The sequence below is a fragment of the Sprattus sprattus genome (genome assembly GCF_963457725.1).
Source record: "Sprattus sprattus genome assembly, chromosome: 4".
Classification (NCBI taxonomy): Eukaryota; Metazoa; Chordata; class Actinopteri; order Clupeiformes; family Clupeidae; genus Sprattus; species Sprattus sprattus.
The window spans coordinates 38,507,591-38,522,989 of record NC_137923.1 but is presented as its reverse complement, the minus strand read 5'-3'; the positions used below and the strand labels follow the sequence as shown (position 1 = coordinate 38,522,989).

At 44.0% G+C, this 15,399-nt stretch overlaps 1 protein-coding gene across 2 annotated transcripts; it reads left to right on the top strand.

The window, feature by feature from the left end:
• Positions 1-1,666: 1,666 nt before the first annotated feature.
• On the top strand, positions 1,667-9,566 carry dbpa (D site albumin promoter binding protein a). 2 transcript variants are annotated; one of them, XM_080837106.1, is made up of 5 exons: positions 1,667-1,813; positions 3,119-3,356; positions 5,107-5,574; positions 8,584-8,831; positions 9,060-9,566. In XM_080837106.1, exons 2-5 carry the CDS (start codon positions 3,170-3,172, stop codon positions 9,273-9,275), a joined length of 1,119 nt encoding a protein of 372 aa, XP_080693232.1. In that variant the 5' UTR covers positions 1,667-1,813; positions 3,119-3,169; the 3' UTR covers positions 9,276-9,566. The 2 variants fall into 2 exon arrangements, with proteins under 2 accessions (XP_080693232.1, XP_080693231.1); XM_080837105.1 differs by lacking the exon at positions 1,667-1,813 and having other exon boundaries at positions 2,310-3,356.
• Positions 9,567-15,399: the final 5,833 nt, after the last annotated feature.

Below are 15,399 nucleotides of genomic sequence, written 5' to 3'. Positions count from 1 at the left end.
TCCAGGTGGTCTCCACCTGGCACCCAGGGCCCCATCCGACCGCCCACACTCACGTATGTTGGCACATGCCCTGTGAGGTGCCACAACCAATTAGGGGGAAAAGACACAACGCCTCCTGGCAGAACTACTGTGCCACATCAGAGCTTCATTGCTGCCTGTTCTAGCGGAAGCCATCAACCTATTCATGCTGGAAGGCCCTTTAAGAGGAGGAGTGAAAATCGGTTATTATCCCATTGTAATCAATAAATTAATCAGTATTATCATGATGATTAATAATAATGTTAAGGAGATTTGTTTGTTTGAGATTATCCTCCAGTGTGCTCATCCCAGTGTGAGAATTTAGTTAATTATTTGTTTTCTTTTTTGTTATTTGCAATGCCGTCAGAATACACTAGATGGCAATATAAGGCCAGTGTTTAGATGGCTGAGATTATGAGGTAGGGGACCCATGATGTGCACTGAGAGGAGGCAGCTGGATATCTGATGGTGCTAATGAACACTGATTGCTTGCGTGTTTGTGAATGTGATGAGGCATCAACCCAGTCATTATGAAAATGTGTTTACCAATGAAAATATCCTATCCAACTCGCAACGCATGACTTGTAAAGCAAAGCATGTCATATTTATTATTCATTGGTGAAAGTTATAGTTCACAAACTGTGAAGCATCATTAACCCTGTCCTTTCTTTGTGACTACTAATGTGCTGTCTCTGTGCATGTGGCTTTATAAATGTCAGAAGCAATTCAGCATACAAGACAGCATGAAATGGCCACTCAAACATGACACCAGGACACAGAAGTGAGTGAGCGAGTACACTGCTGCACATCAAGGAGGGGTTGTCACTGACCTCAGTGCAATGGCCGTATCTGTGGGATGTAAGGTCAAATGACCTTTAGAATGAATCAAGCCACAACCAGATATACCACCAAGCTGCATCTATGAGTGGTCAAGGACGCACCCTTGTTGCAGTGTGTGTTTGGGCCTTTCTAACAATTCTCTACAGGTGTTATGTCCCTAACTATATTATTCAGTCACAGTAGGTTAAAACACTGATGGTGTCCATAATGATATTAACAAGATATGCCCCATAACCATACCTGTCCTCAGCTGATTGTTTCTAACTTAACTGCACCTCATGGCTCACACATTGCCCCTTCATACTGCAACAGTCTGTGCTCTCTCTCTCTCTCTACCCCTCTCTTTCTCTTTACTCTCACACACAAATGCACACATACTATAAAGTAGGCTATGTGTTGTTTCCAAATCAGAATTATTAGGAGTGTTGCAAGTTTAGATTCAGGAGCCTAAATGATGCTCTTATAGCTAGATTATTTGTATTTATTTTCTATCAGTGGAACTAAGTGGGAGAAACACATGGAAGACCAAATTCCATCTGATGTCTGGATGTGGCAGTGAAACACTAATCCACAGTCTCGTGAAGCCGCTGTGCTGTTGTTTTACACTTGTCTCACGCGGCACTCGCATGGGGAAGAGACTGGGAGGAGCGATCGACCTAGTTATATCCAATAGGAGGCCGAGGAAGGTAGAAACTGACCTACTTTGGACCAATGGCGTCGGCTCTTGACTGTCCATAGCAGCACTCCCGCGTGCGTGGTCCATGTGCTTGCTCTGAGTATAGAACTTGGTCTTAAGGTACAGAGGAGAGATATTTCTGTCGGCCAAAACACGAACGCTCACGTTTTTGGCATCAGCAAACCAGCTACAACGACAACAGCTTACACCATGATCAACCTGTAGGCCTTATATGAGGAGATCCTGATCAAACCTTCAGCTGAAGCTCTTGGACAGTTGGTAGGTTAATAAGAAATTTACTGTGAGATGTTTTTATTATTATTTATTTCTGGGGTATATTTGTTGGACGCTAGTTTGCCTAAATAATGTCGAAATAATAGCCTATATATTCACGCTTATTAAGCTGAGGAAATGTTTGAGTTTACTTCCCGATCTTGTCGGTTTACCGATTAATAACAACGTGTTTTAAAACCATGTAGCCTATGTTGCAAATTAATAATTTAAAGAATGGGTTAATGTAAGAGGCGTACCTCAACATATGAATATATTGGGTGATTTTCTGTTATTGGCTTGTGGCTTGGAGGCGGGTATCGTTCATCATATGATGGGAGGTTATCAAGGAGGTGTGAAGCATGAATATTAAGCAAACCCCTCCCTCAGCGCTGTTTCCCTGTGAGAGGTGATGTCACGAGAGCGGCCCGTGTTCGTTCCAGCTGACTCTCGCCGCGGTTCCAGCGCTCGCGTTTTCTTATTGGTTTGCGGAGGAAAAGCGCGTGAAAGACTGAGCAAGAGCGAAGGTGAAACATTGAACGGAGAAGAAAACCGCAGCAATCAAACCTCGACCTCCGCGTTTTATTTTATTTTTGGTAAATTCATCCAAAAATATCTTGGTTGCATTAGGTTCAACGTCTAGCAATTTAGTGTTATCCTGAATTTATCTTTTTTTGCAGGATTATTGTTGGAAGAATTGTAGGCCTTTAGTAAGCATAGAGGCCTATGTTATTTGCCTTTATTGGTGGCAATTCTCTCTCCGACTACATGGACGCCTGTCATTTTCAACCGTTGTATTTTTCGGGAAACATTTGTTCCCAGGACATGAGGAATATCAAACTGATGTAAAGACAAATACTGACAAATGAATGGACCTCTTAAAAGAAGTGGAGGAACGTCGCAAGTTTAAGATATCCAACTTTGTTTATCCTGGAGGAGAGCTAGCGAGGGGAGGAAGCTTTAAATGCCCTTAAAGGTGGCTGTGCGTCTGTCAAGAGGATGAGACCGAAAGTCTAAATCGAGATAATTGATTTTTTTAAATACATTTTTCAAACTAACGGTTTACTTTGGGGTCCATCAGTAGGCCTATTTTAAAGGCAACATAATTTCGCACATCTGTCAATGTGGATGTTAGCCTAATACTTGAATGATTTGTTTTCACTGATGATTTATACAGCCCTTCACTTTGCACAAGGGTGTGCAAATCAGTAAACCGTCTATAGCTGTATTTTTACAGTAGGCTACTCATATCGTCTCCATTAGACGAGCTAGGCTAAGCCACTGACAGTTTTCGTTGGCGCATTTGTTCATTAGTCCCAGCCCCAGCCACCGAGATAGACCTCAAACGCACACCAGGAATCAACGATGTCCAGGCCGCTAACTCAGCTCTTACCACCGGAGCTGCCAGCTGGGGCGAGCCCGCAGTTCGGAACCGGCAACCCGTCCGTTACCACTCCAAATGGCCACCCGAACTCCATGGCCAGCCTCAAGTCCCTCCTGCAGCTCCCAATCAAAGGTGACCACCGAGGGAAAGACTGCTGCGAAATAAAAGGTGACTCTCTCTTTCTTTCGCTTTCTCTCTATCTGTGTGTGTAAGCTCTGTGTTTTGATGGGTTATTATTGAAATATTAGATGCACTTATGTCCTGCTACGACTGGTTTCACAATAACGTTTTATAATGTTTTACACAGTGGTTGTGTAGTCATAAATCTGTGGGAATGTATTCAGCTAACTGCCATGCTATTAAGAGATTAAATCAATGGAGTTGGAAATGTGTCCCTCAAATTATGACAAAAACTCACAATCACCCTCTAGTTAACACTGATTTCCATGCATAATCTCTCTTTCTCTCTCTCACTCTCTCTCCTCTCCCTCCCTCCCCCTATCTTTCACACTCACTCATACATGGAAGAAGAAAATAAACCAATTTAGTTGTTTCCAAGATATCTTTGTGTTTGTTTTCTTTATAGTGATATTTCTTTGTCATTTGGATTTGCATTTCATACCAGAATAGCTCAATTGCTACAGGATAAAATAAAACTAAGATCAACTCAGCTACTGTTTTTAGACTCACATACTCACTGGCACCTACACAAATTGCTTATATCACCCCCTAGTGGGGTTTCTGTGGTACCTCTGGACCTGAGGGCTTCCTCTCAAACTGTGTATGTGTGTGTGTGTGTGTGTGTGTGTGTGTGTGTGTGTGTGTGTGTGTGTGTGTGTGTGTGTGTGTGTGTGTGTGTGTGTGTGTGTGTGTGTGTGTGTGTGTGTGTGTGTGTGTGTGTGTGTGTGTGTGTGTGTGTGTGTTTTGCCATGATGATGATGATGAACTGGAATGATGGCTCTCCAGTTTAGCCAGAGTTTGAAGGACTAGCCTGGCCTGAGTCTTTGCTGTTCTGCTGGGCTGAGCAGAAGCCTTTGCTTTAACACTGCATTTTATTTCTGTGTGCGTGTGTGTGCGATGGCTTGTGGGTATGTGTGTTTGTGTATGCATGTGTGAGAGTGTTTATGCACAGATGCATCTGTGTGTGTGTGTGTGTGTGTGTGTGTGTGTGTGTGTGTGTGTGAGAAGAGATATAAAAAGGGAAGAGAGAACGAGAAAGAAAATGATTTTGTAGATTGCTCCTGGCATCGAAGCCTCTCTCTCAATGCCAGCTTCTTTTTCCTGCCACTCCAGCTGGCTATCTGCAACACTCTTAAAATACTCCCACTCTCCTATTCTCCTACTCATATTCTCTCTTTTTTCCCTCTCTCTCTCTCTGCACACCTTTCTCTCTCTGACTCACTTCAATTTTTTTTCTTTCCTATCTAACCCCACAACTGTAACTTTTCCAAATTTTTCGCAAATCCATACTATCCTCCTGCTGTCTTCGCAATTTACTGGCGATTGAGAGCCAGAAACAGGTCTCTGTGACTGGGCTTAAGTGTTCGCCAGTGCCTGGTATATTAGTCTCACCACTACACTCTCCAGCGCTGGCATCTGCTGCTCTTCCTCTGAAGAGGAGAGTTCTCTTTGGGGTTGGACTAATAGGAGGTCTCCTCTCAGCCATTTCATTAAGACAGAGCGGGAAAGAGAGAGGGAGTGAGGGAGGGAGGGACAGAGAGATAGATAGATAAATAAATAAATAGAGAGAGAGAATTTGTGCACACCTTTGATAATTATACATCAAGCCAAGAAGGTCATAATGGTAAAGAGTGGAGGTCTAACTAGTCTTCAACCCTTCAACCCTTCACAAACTTGTAATAACACATTTTTCCCCCTTCTTCTCCATCTATTACTCCTCCTCCTCTTGCTCTCTTAGATAAAGAGAAACCGCTGGACTCTGACGAAGACTCCCAGGGTGTGGGTGGAGTGGGTGGGAATGGGGCTGGATCCTCTGTACGCCCGGCCACGCAGTCAGCTTTCCTGGGCCCGTTGCTATGGGAGCGTACTTTGCCAGGCGACACCACCGGCCTGTTCCAGCTGCAGTACATGGACCTGGAGGAGTTTCTGACCGAGAACGGCATGGGCTGCATGCCCGCGGGGGGCCCCGGTGGCTCGGGCAGCAGTGCCAGCGCCCAGATCCCTTCCCAGAGTTCTCAGTCGGCCGTGCCCAGCCAGAGCTCCCAGTGCACGTCCTCCGCCGCGTCTCCACCACCCTGCTCCTCTTCCTCATCCTCATCCTCCATGTCGTCTTCGTCCTCCTCCTCCTCACTGCTGGGGCTGGACGTTCCGCAGCCTCCGCCGCCCCCCCCACAGGGGATGCTGGGAGGCCCCGAGTGCCTACATGGTACGAGTTTGTGTGTGTGTTCATGCGTGTGTGTAATTGAGTAATTGAGTGTGTTGAGTAATTGAGTCTTGGTGTGTGTGTGTAAGTGTGTGTGTGTTATTGTGTGTGTGTGTGTGTTTGAATAATTGAGTGACACTCATCTGTCATATTTATTGCATTTTATGCACAAAGATTTGGGTTTGTGTGTGCGCATGCACATTTGTCAGTGTGCATTTATATATTAACATATCAATCTTTCTATTTGAGGGAATGAGGTTCATGTGTGTTTCTGTGTGTGTTATTGTTGTAAGTATGTATGTATGCTTGAGTGTGTTTGTGTGTGTGTTATTGTTGTAAGTATGTATGTATGTTTGTATGTATGTGCGTATGTGTGTGTGTGTTGACACAGAGTGCAAGTGTGTGTCCACTAACGTAGTGCCCTGTACACTAGTGCATTCTCCTTGTCATCCCATTACAGCTGTGTCCCTCACATCTCTACTGTCTTCTGAATGTTGGACTGTGCACAGTGCACCTGTTCAAAAATGAATAATCTGTAGCTAAATATACGTGCGCTTCGGGTTCCTGAACGGGCAAACAAAACACATGCACTCACACACAGAATCCAGCTTAGTGGAACAGTGAGACGGGATGCTGGTCTCAGCCACGCAGGGACCATTATAGATTGCACAGCTTACTACAGCTTAGGGATAAATAAAGGGAGAGCAGGCAGGCAGGCAGGCAGGCAGGCAGGCAGGCAGGCAGACAGACAGACAGACAGACAGACACACACACACACACACACACACACACACAGACACACACACACAGACAAACAGAGACACACACAGAGACACACACACACACCACACACATACACACAGACATACACACACACACACACACACACACAACAGAAAGAGAGACATGCACACAAACACCCGTAAGTCTAATGTAAATTCACAAACTTTAACATAACTTCCATTTATGAGTATAATATATGTGTATTTGGACTGGTCTTAAAGTAATTATGAAAAAATGAATGTGGGGTTTGTACATTTTAATGAAAGTGGGGGAGCCGGAGGCCTCCAGCAAACAAAGGGGGCCAGAAGAGGAAGGGATGCAGTCTTGACTACAGCAGAGTAGAAGTCACAGGGTTCATCTGTCGTCTGCAGAGAACACAGAGAGGACAGGCTTAAGCCGTGCTCCTAAACCTGCTCTTTCTCCATCGGTTCTTCTCTCCTTGCATGCTTGTTTTTCCTCTATCTCCCTCTCATTCTCTCTCTTTCTATGTCCCTCTCGCTTCTGTTTGGTTTTCCTCTTGATAGCACTCCCTGTTTTTCTGTTCTCCTCTTGAGAGCTCTCTCTCTCTGGCTTTCCTTTTTTATTTTTCTCCTTCTATCTCTTTCTTTCTTGATAGCTCTCTCTTTCTGTTCGCATCCTGATGGCTCTTTCTCTCGCTCTATCTATCTCTCTCTCCCTCTCTTTATTTCTCTCTTTTTCCTCTCTGTCCCACTCTTTTTTTTCTGTTTCTCTTGGTAGTGTTCTCTCCCTCTTTCTCACTCTCCCTCACTCACACGCACGGGCCATGTGCAGGCGCCCTGTCACGTGCTGCTGCAGAGAGCAATAGAGCGGGAGAGAGAGGGAAGGGAGGGGCAGAGGAAGAGAGGGAGGTGCTAAAAGAAAGAAAGAAATAGAACAGGAGAAAGAGAGAGAGTTAGCAAAGGATCCCAGATAGACAGATATAACTTCCATCATTTAGCGCCAGCATGTGAATTGTCTTCACAGCAAATGGGAAATTTTGATTTCTGGATATAAAAAGTCTTTCACAAGCAGAACATGTGTGGGTGTATGTATGTCTGAACATGTGTTGTGTTAGCGTCTGTGTGTTTGTGTGTGGACAGCTGTGTTCCCTGTTTTTGTACCTCGTGAGAGGAGGAAGAGGCTGCTGTTGGGTGGTCAAAGATGCCAGCGGGAAGGAAGATGCTTTTGTTTGTGTCTCTGTGTGTGTGTGTGTGTGTGTGTGTGTGTGTGTGTGTGTGTGTGTGTGTGTGTGTGTGTGTGTGTGTGTGTGTGGTTGTGTGTGTGCGTGTGTGTGTGTGTTTTCGTGTGTGTGTGTATGTTCATGACGTTTATACTGCTGATACAGGACTGTATTATTTTTTTTAAACTATTGAGTACATTGCATAGTGTGTATTCACATGTGTCATTTGAGGTTAGGGTGGTTGTACTTTGTCAGGTTAAGGGGGCTCTAGATTTGATCTAACAAGCTTCCTATATTACATTCCAGTTCAGTACAGCCACTTCCTCTAAGTGTTGCCTTAAGTCAGAAAACAACCCTGTGCAGCACTGAAGTAAAGGCATGCAGTAGACTCTGTGGCCCAAGAGCGACTCCAAGAGCTTGTAAACAATTTAATCCCTTAAGAATGTCAAAAAACAAACTCTTTCCTGAGTACATGTACTTCAAGCATGTTATATAATCAACAAAAAATGCGAGAAAATATAATATCCTGTACATTTATTCAAAAGTGTGAATATTAATGGTGGCTGTTCTAGAAGGTATTGTTTACAGTTAGTTATAGGTACATAATTATCTTAAATATCACATAATGTGTTGCTCAGTCACTAAACGAACTAAGCAGTTTGCATATATACATATAAATATATATACATTAATCTTCGTACACACTCATTCGTACACATATTTGTCTGGATTAAGATGCTTTCAACCCGTAATGGTGGCTGTTAGGCTGAGATTTTTTGAGCAGCTCTTGAGCTGCCAGCCTGCCTGTGGTCCTGAATCTTCTGGCCTCTGCTGCCCCCTGGTGGCCATTCAATGCCACTGCTGTCCTTGTCAGTCACCACCAATCACACTCGTATCATGTGAATTAGAATCACACCTAGTCATCTCTCACCTTCTGTCACCGTGGCTTAATATGCAGAATGTAATCACCATCTTGCTCTCTCTTTCATTCTGCTCTCTGCCTCTGTCTCTATCTCTCTGTCTCTCTATTTCTGTCTATCTTTCTGCAGGAGGCCAGGCTGTGCCACCAGAGCCTTCCTCTTCCTCGTCTTCATCCTGTCCACCTCCGCCAGGCCAGAGTAACAATGCCAATGATGTCATGGTGAACTATGACCCTGACCCTGCGGACCTCGCGCTGTCCAGCGTGCCAGGCCAGGAGGCCTTCGACCCCCGGAGGCACCGCTTCACAGACGACGAGCTCAAGCCTCAGCCCATGATCAAAAAGGCCCGCAAAATGCTGGTGCCTAATGAACAGAAGGTACATTTCCTGTACTCCATTTGTGCACCCTGACCACATTGTCAATGTCAGTAGTGTTTCTGCAGCCAAAGCGCATATCGTCATACAGAGTGTAGCTACTGGTGTTTTTTGTATTTTTGTACTCATTCTTTTTGTCTCTTGTTTTCTTACCTCCTCAATCCTGCTTCCCCAACACCCCCCCACATTCCAATACCCACACACTCAAACATATACATGCCCTACCTGCAGGACGAGAAGTACTGGTGTCGGCGTGTGAAAAACAACGAAGCGGCCAAGCGCTCACGCGACGCCCGGCGCCTGAAGGAGAACCAGATCTCGGTGCGCGCCTCCTTCCTGGAGCGTGAGAACGGCGCACTACGGCAGGAGGTGGCCGACATGCGCAAGGAGCTTGGACGCTGCCGGAACATCCTCAGCAAGTACGAGAGCCGGCACGGAGACCTGTGAGGAAGATGATAATGAGGAAGAGGAGGACGAGGAAGAAGGAGCAAATGAAAAAAAGAGAGAGGGCGGCAGAAGAGGACGAGGAGAGAAGTCAACAAACAAACAGAAAAACAAACATTAGCACTTCTGAAACGAGGGCGGCACTCTACTGCCCCCTGTGGGTTAGGGTTATAGGCTAGAGGTATAATCAGGTTATAAGCAGGTCCTGAGTGTTTTGTTAGCACTTGCAACACTTGCCCTTCCTGCACTCCACCCCGCCCCTCTTAACCCCCCACTTCCTGAACATTTCACATTTCCTCAGTAGGTAGGGAGGGAAGGAGGGAGGGAGGGGGGGGAGGGGGAAAGGGCAGATGCTTGTAAATGCCGATGGCATTTTACTCTATGCCAGTCTTACATAGACCTTCACCTCACCCTAGCACCACACAACCAGAGAGGTGACCAGTGGCAGAGCTACAGACAGTCCACAGGACAGCCAGGCCGAGAGGACACAGGTGTAATTCTTTTCTATGACAAGAAATAACCGAAATAAAACGTGTATATTTTTAAACCGGGGACAGAGAGGAGAGTCCAAGCATAGAGAAGGAGACGCAGAGGTGGAGGAAGAGGAGAAAAGAGGAGGAGAGCCATGAGATTTTGACATAGGAAACTGTATATTTTTATATTTGTGGATTCAGACAGGTGACAAGATTTTGGAAATAATCTTTTGTATATTTTCTATATGGGTGGGAGGGGGTGTAGGGGGTGTGTAGGCTGCAATGCGAGGGCTACCTGAGGAGTTTTAACACAAATCCAGGAGTATTCTCAGATATATTTTAGCGGTCAGACTGGCTTTAGCAGTTCAGGGATGATAAGGCGGCTTTTTTTAGCAGAAGAATGTAAAAGAAGTTTAAATCAGGGGCAAAGTGGTGGTGGTGATTGAGGAGGGCGAGAGGATCCGAGGAAGGATTTTTTTGTGGACAAACGAGAACGAGACGAAAGGTGATGAAAATATGTGTATAGTTTTCATTTTTTTGTTCTCTTCTTATTGTGAGTTCATTCAAGCACTTAATTTTGATCTCTTCTCTTTGATTCCCTTCTTAAAGCTTAACGTGTGTGTGTTTGTCCTAACCTGGGTGATTAGGAGAGAGAGAGACAGAGAGAGGAGAAGAGAGACCATGTTTTACACACACAGTTCTACAGTTATGAAAGACTGCTTTCCATGTATATACTGAAATGCTTGAAGAAGTATGGCTGTAAAGAAACTTATACACACTTGCATACACATGTATACACACACACACACACACACACACACACACACACACAGACACACACACATACATACTGAAATACCAACATAAGCTTGACCTTTATTTTCTCTATGGTCAGTATAAAGACAACGCACAAATACACTATGCCGTGGAGTCTGAGCACTCCCTGCACTCTGCATTCTCTTACACACACACACACACGTACACACAGACAAACACACATACACAAACACACACAGACAAAAAGCTCTCTCTTAACCCCTTTCTCTGTCTGAGTTTTGACTAGTGAAGTGTCATTGGGTCAAGTGTAGATTTTGTCACCCAGGTTCAGCTGGCAGTGAATGAGCGACTGCATGTGATCCCACCAGAAACCTCTCTATGACTGTTCTTATGTCCACTACATGGTGCTCACAATATCCCACTACCTGAAACACATATGCACACACACACACACACACACACATACTCATACTCACATTACTGAACTGCCTATATCGACTCACTTTGTTTTTGTTTGTTTCTTTTGGTATAGTAAGAGGAATGGTTTCTAGATCTATACACAACAGTATGTCTAAACCTCCCGTCAAATTGAACCCACATGAAAGATCCCTAATGCTACTGTACCATATGGAAAAAAATGTACTATTGAATATTAAAATAACTATTTCTCACTAGATATATGTGTGTATATTCTTATGCTTGAATATGTGATCATCAATGTAAAGTACATGACTTGAAGAATATATATGAGTAGTTTATATACAAGCTGATTGGAATTATTGTCAATTCCTCAGGAGACTGAAATGAGTATTATGAATATAAAATAACAGAAATGTGGAAATGTGCAACTCCTTACTTCCTCTGTTTGTTTTCCTGAGACATTTCAAAACTTGTGGGAGCTTTGATGATCTCGGTCAGAAATAAAACAGGACATTTTGATTTGCCAAAATTTCCTGATTACTTTTAGGCTAAGATGTGTTACCAAAACTACCAAATTGACCTTGGGAGGAAGGTTCTAGAAAACCCAATACAATATAAATATATATAAATATATATAATATTACTCAATATTATATATATGGTGTTTGTTAATTTACTCACAGGAATTAAATGTATTTTTTATTATTGTAACTACTACAGTTATTATTGCTACTATAACCATTGTTGTTGTTACTATGACAATCTGTGTTTCTATCCTTTTTGTTTCTTTGCAGCATTTCCCAATAGGTTTCCTAGGAGATGCTATTCCCCTCATGTTTTCCTTGTATGGCAAGACCATCTTAACTTCTTAACAAACTTTCTTTTCCTATGAGCCTGATCACTGTCATCATTATCCTCTGACACATTGCCAGACCCCAAGTGCATTGTGGGAGTTATAGGCTTTATTCTTTTGTGTTTCATTTTGAAAAAGACAGAAAAACACACACAAAAAAGACTATGGGTCAAACGAAACCTATAACACGTCTGAAGACTATCTTTTCCCTGGATGCACCTGAAGCTCCTACCCATGAGCCTCTTGTGTCCGGTGCCCTGAGAGCCCGCTGCTGACCCCCAGCTCTCTCGGCTGACGGCAGGCCGTGTTTTTATCACCGGGGAAATTTGTTTGTAAACGCCTAAGAAACCTTTTGACAGTGCTATTTTTCTATGTAACTGTATGTTAACTCTTGGCATTACATGGGTATTGGTGGCCCGACCTGCATATATGTCTGGTTTTGAACGGGTATCCGCGCCTATTGTGTCCACTTTTCCCATATGTGGATTGTCAAACTGCTCCCCCTTTGTGACTGTTATGAACTACAAATCCCACGAGCGCACTACTACCAATCTTTCACTGGTAATGTCTACTAGTCCTGCCTATTGGAATGATGGGAAATGTGGTCTGGCTTTATTATTTTCCCAAAACACCAATAAAGAATTATCCTTACTCACTGATTCAGCTTGGCTGCTGTCTTTGCATGTTGCTCTTGGTTTTATCCAGTCTCATAACTCTGTTATCTCTTTCTGTCTCTCTTTGTTTTTCTGCCATCTCTGGATCTTACATGACGAGCAAGAAGTCTGGCACATGCCCTTAAAACAAAATATTTTATCTGACAGTTCATGTATGATGTTTCTAATCAATTATAGGTATAATGTGCTAATAACCTCCAACTAGTAAACAATGTTTTTATAACAACTAACTAATTGGCAAATAGCAGTCCTTTTGTTACTGGGAAACAGAATCTCAAAGATGCTTTTAGATGTACTGTATATCTGTCACCCTCCCATTCAATCCCACTGTTTATTAATCATACCCCCCTGTGTTATTCCTTCCATTGCTCTTTCAGGTTATTTAAAGGTCATTTTAGTTTTTTCTCAAGAGTGAGTGGTGTGCCTCTTGTGCTGCTCTCTGCCTTATAGTTTTGAAAGCAGCACCATGACCCTGTCTAATTGACGTTCTTTCTTCAGTATAGTCCGGAATAGCCTGGATCTTAATAAATGAGTTCCACAGACCCTCCTCAGAGTCCTCATCAGACAGCACTCCCACTTATCCGGCCTTGTTTATTTTTGGCCCTGGACACTGTGGCGTATCATTTGTGCGCTGCCTGAGCCGGCCTTGATCATGCTCCTGGGAGATGGATGGCATGGCACAGAAGGAGAGATGGCAGATGGAGTGATAGTGTAACCCCTGCACCTCCTCCCCCCCCTCAACACACTACAATACCCCCACTGATGCTGGTTGGGGCCAATGTGGCACACCATTATGATGTCATCAGAGAGCTGTTCCCTGAACAAGCTCTGTCTCTTGATGAGAAAAAGACAGGGGAGAAGGAGAGGGCACATGGCATTAGAGCTGCTGTTTGTTAGTGTGTGTGTGTGTGTGTGTGTGTGTGTGTGTGTGTGTGTGTGTGTGTGTGTGTGTGTGTGTGTGTGTGTGTGTGTGTGTGTGTGTGTGTGTGTGTGTGTGTGTGTGTGTTTGTGTGTGTGTGTGTGTGTGTGTGTGTGTGTTTATGTGTGCTTGATTGAGAGTGTCTGATGTGTTTTAATGAGAAAGAGGGAATAAGTGTCCGTCCGTGTGAGTGTCTGTGTGTGTGTGTGTGTACCCTTGAAAGGCCTGCTGCTCAGTGATGGCAGAGAGGTCGTGTTCATTAGAGCTGTCTTATGGGCCTCAGTGGAGAACAGATGTCAGGCCCTCCAAGCACCCAGCTACCCGACCACACTCATCTCTCTCTCTCTCTCTCTCTCTCTCTCTTGTTTTCTCTCTCTCTGTCTCTCTCTCACACTCCACATCCCTCTCTCTCTCTTCTCCACATTACCAATATCTCTCCCTCAGATACCAACCTAAATGTTTCCCTTTCTCTCTTCCCCCTCCCTCTTCATATCACTTGCTCACTCTCCCTACCACACTCCCTATAACTCTCTCTGAGCTACATAACCACACTCATCTCTTTCACTCTCTTCTCCTCTCTTACTCCATCTCTCTCTCTCTCTCTCTTTCTCTCAAAAGGATCCCAATTGTTTTCCCTCAGATGCTGAACCACTCTCATCTGGTCTATCATTCATTCTTTCATTCCCTTTTCTCTCCCTCTCTTTCTTTCTTCTCTGAAGCTGTACAACTCGAGCCACTATTTTCTTGTGCTCCCTCTTTCTTTCTCTCTCTCTCTCTCTCTCTCTCTCTTTCTCTCTCTCTCCTCCTACCTTTATTTTACCCTCTCGTGTTCTTTGTCGCGTTCTTCCTCCTCTTCCCGCTGTGAGCTTTTTTAAGGGTCTCTCAACTGGGTCCCACAGAAGTGCGCTGATGCTTTGTTAAGAGCCTCTGCCACCACTGTTGCTACACCGAGCTCCGCCACTGTCCAACGGAGCTGAGTGCATTTCTGCTTCCCCTCCCATTCGCCCCATGCACTCGGCGGCTCTAAGTGAGCTCTGAATTTGAGTCAGAACCACAATACTTTAATGTCTATTAAATGCACATGATGTGGAAATGTATCTTTTGATGCTGCTGGTGTACACGTTAGCACTCCCCCATTAACCACAATGAACATCAGCATGACATCAAGGTGAGGTGAGGCATTTAAGTGACTACATGATGAATAGCAGCAATAAAAGGGCTGACCTGCTCTTGCAAAGGCACACAAAGCTGTCAGGCATTGACACAGTTCACAATGCACATCAAATAGGTTCGATGAATAAACATACGCTGTAATAAATACAAAATACGATACGCAGTAAAACAACACTATTGTTGTCCTCATAAACACTAACTGTAATATTAAAAATGGGACTTGGAATATGACATTGTTATTAGAAATGTTCCCATAAGACATTTAGAGCTTATTACCTCACTTTGGATATTAATTTAATTTTCTTTTTTGTGCAAGTATGCCCACTCATCTTGCATGACTTCCCTGCACTGTATGGTGCTTTGATTGAACCTGTATGTTTAATGAAGAAATGTTCATTCCAAATGTACATGATATATTCAACCAGCTAGTGAAATGATTAAAACATCTCAACGCATTCTTTTGAAAAAGTCTGCTTTTTGTATAATCTGCAAGATGAAAACTTCTCTACGAAAAGAAAAAAAAATCATGTATGTACTACCAATCCAGCGGGAGCATAAAGGAGAATGAGGAAGGGGGTGGATGGAGGTTAAATAGCATCTAGTGAACATAACTTACTGCCTTAATATATCTGCTAATAATTCCACTGCCACAGGAAGCCCCATGATGAATCCATCACTCCTGTGGGGAGGTTCATTGATCTCATTTCTCTCCAAGACTCCCTCTCTCTCTCTCTCTCCCCCCCCCCCTCTCTCTCTCTCTATCTCTCTCTCTCTCTCCCTCTCTTATTCAGAGTATTATTCCCCTCCAGTGTCATCATCAGCAGTCTTTGGTGATCAG

Coding starts and splice junctions, on each gene's coding strand:
- dbpa (XM_080837106.1), top strand. CDS start 3,170: ATGTCCAGGCCGCTAACTCAGCTCTTACCACCGGAGCTGCCAGCTGGG. Junction 3,357..5,106: donor AGACTGCTGCGAAATAAAAG/GTGACTCTCTCT, acceptor TTGCTCTCTTAG/ATAAAGAGAAACCGCTGGAC. Junction 5,575..8,583: donor AGGCCCCGAGTGCCTACATG/GTACGAGTTTGT, acceptor ATCTTTCTGCAG/GAGGCCAGGCTGTGCCACCA.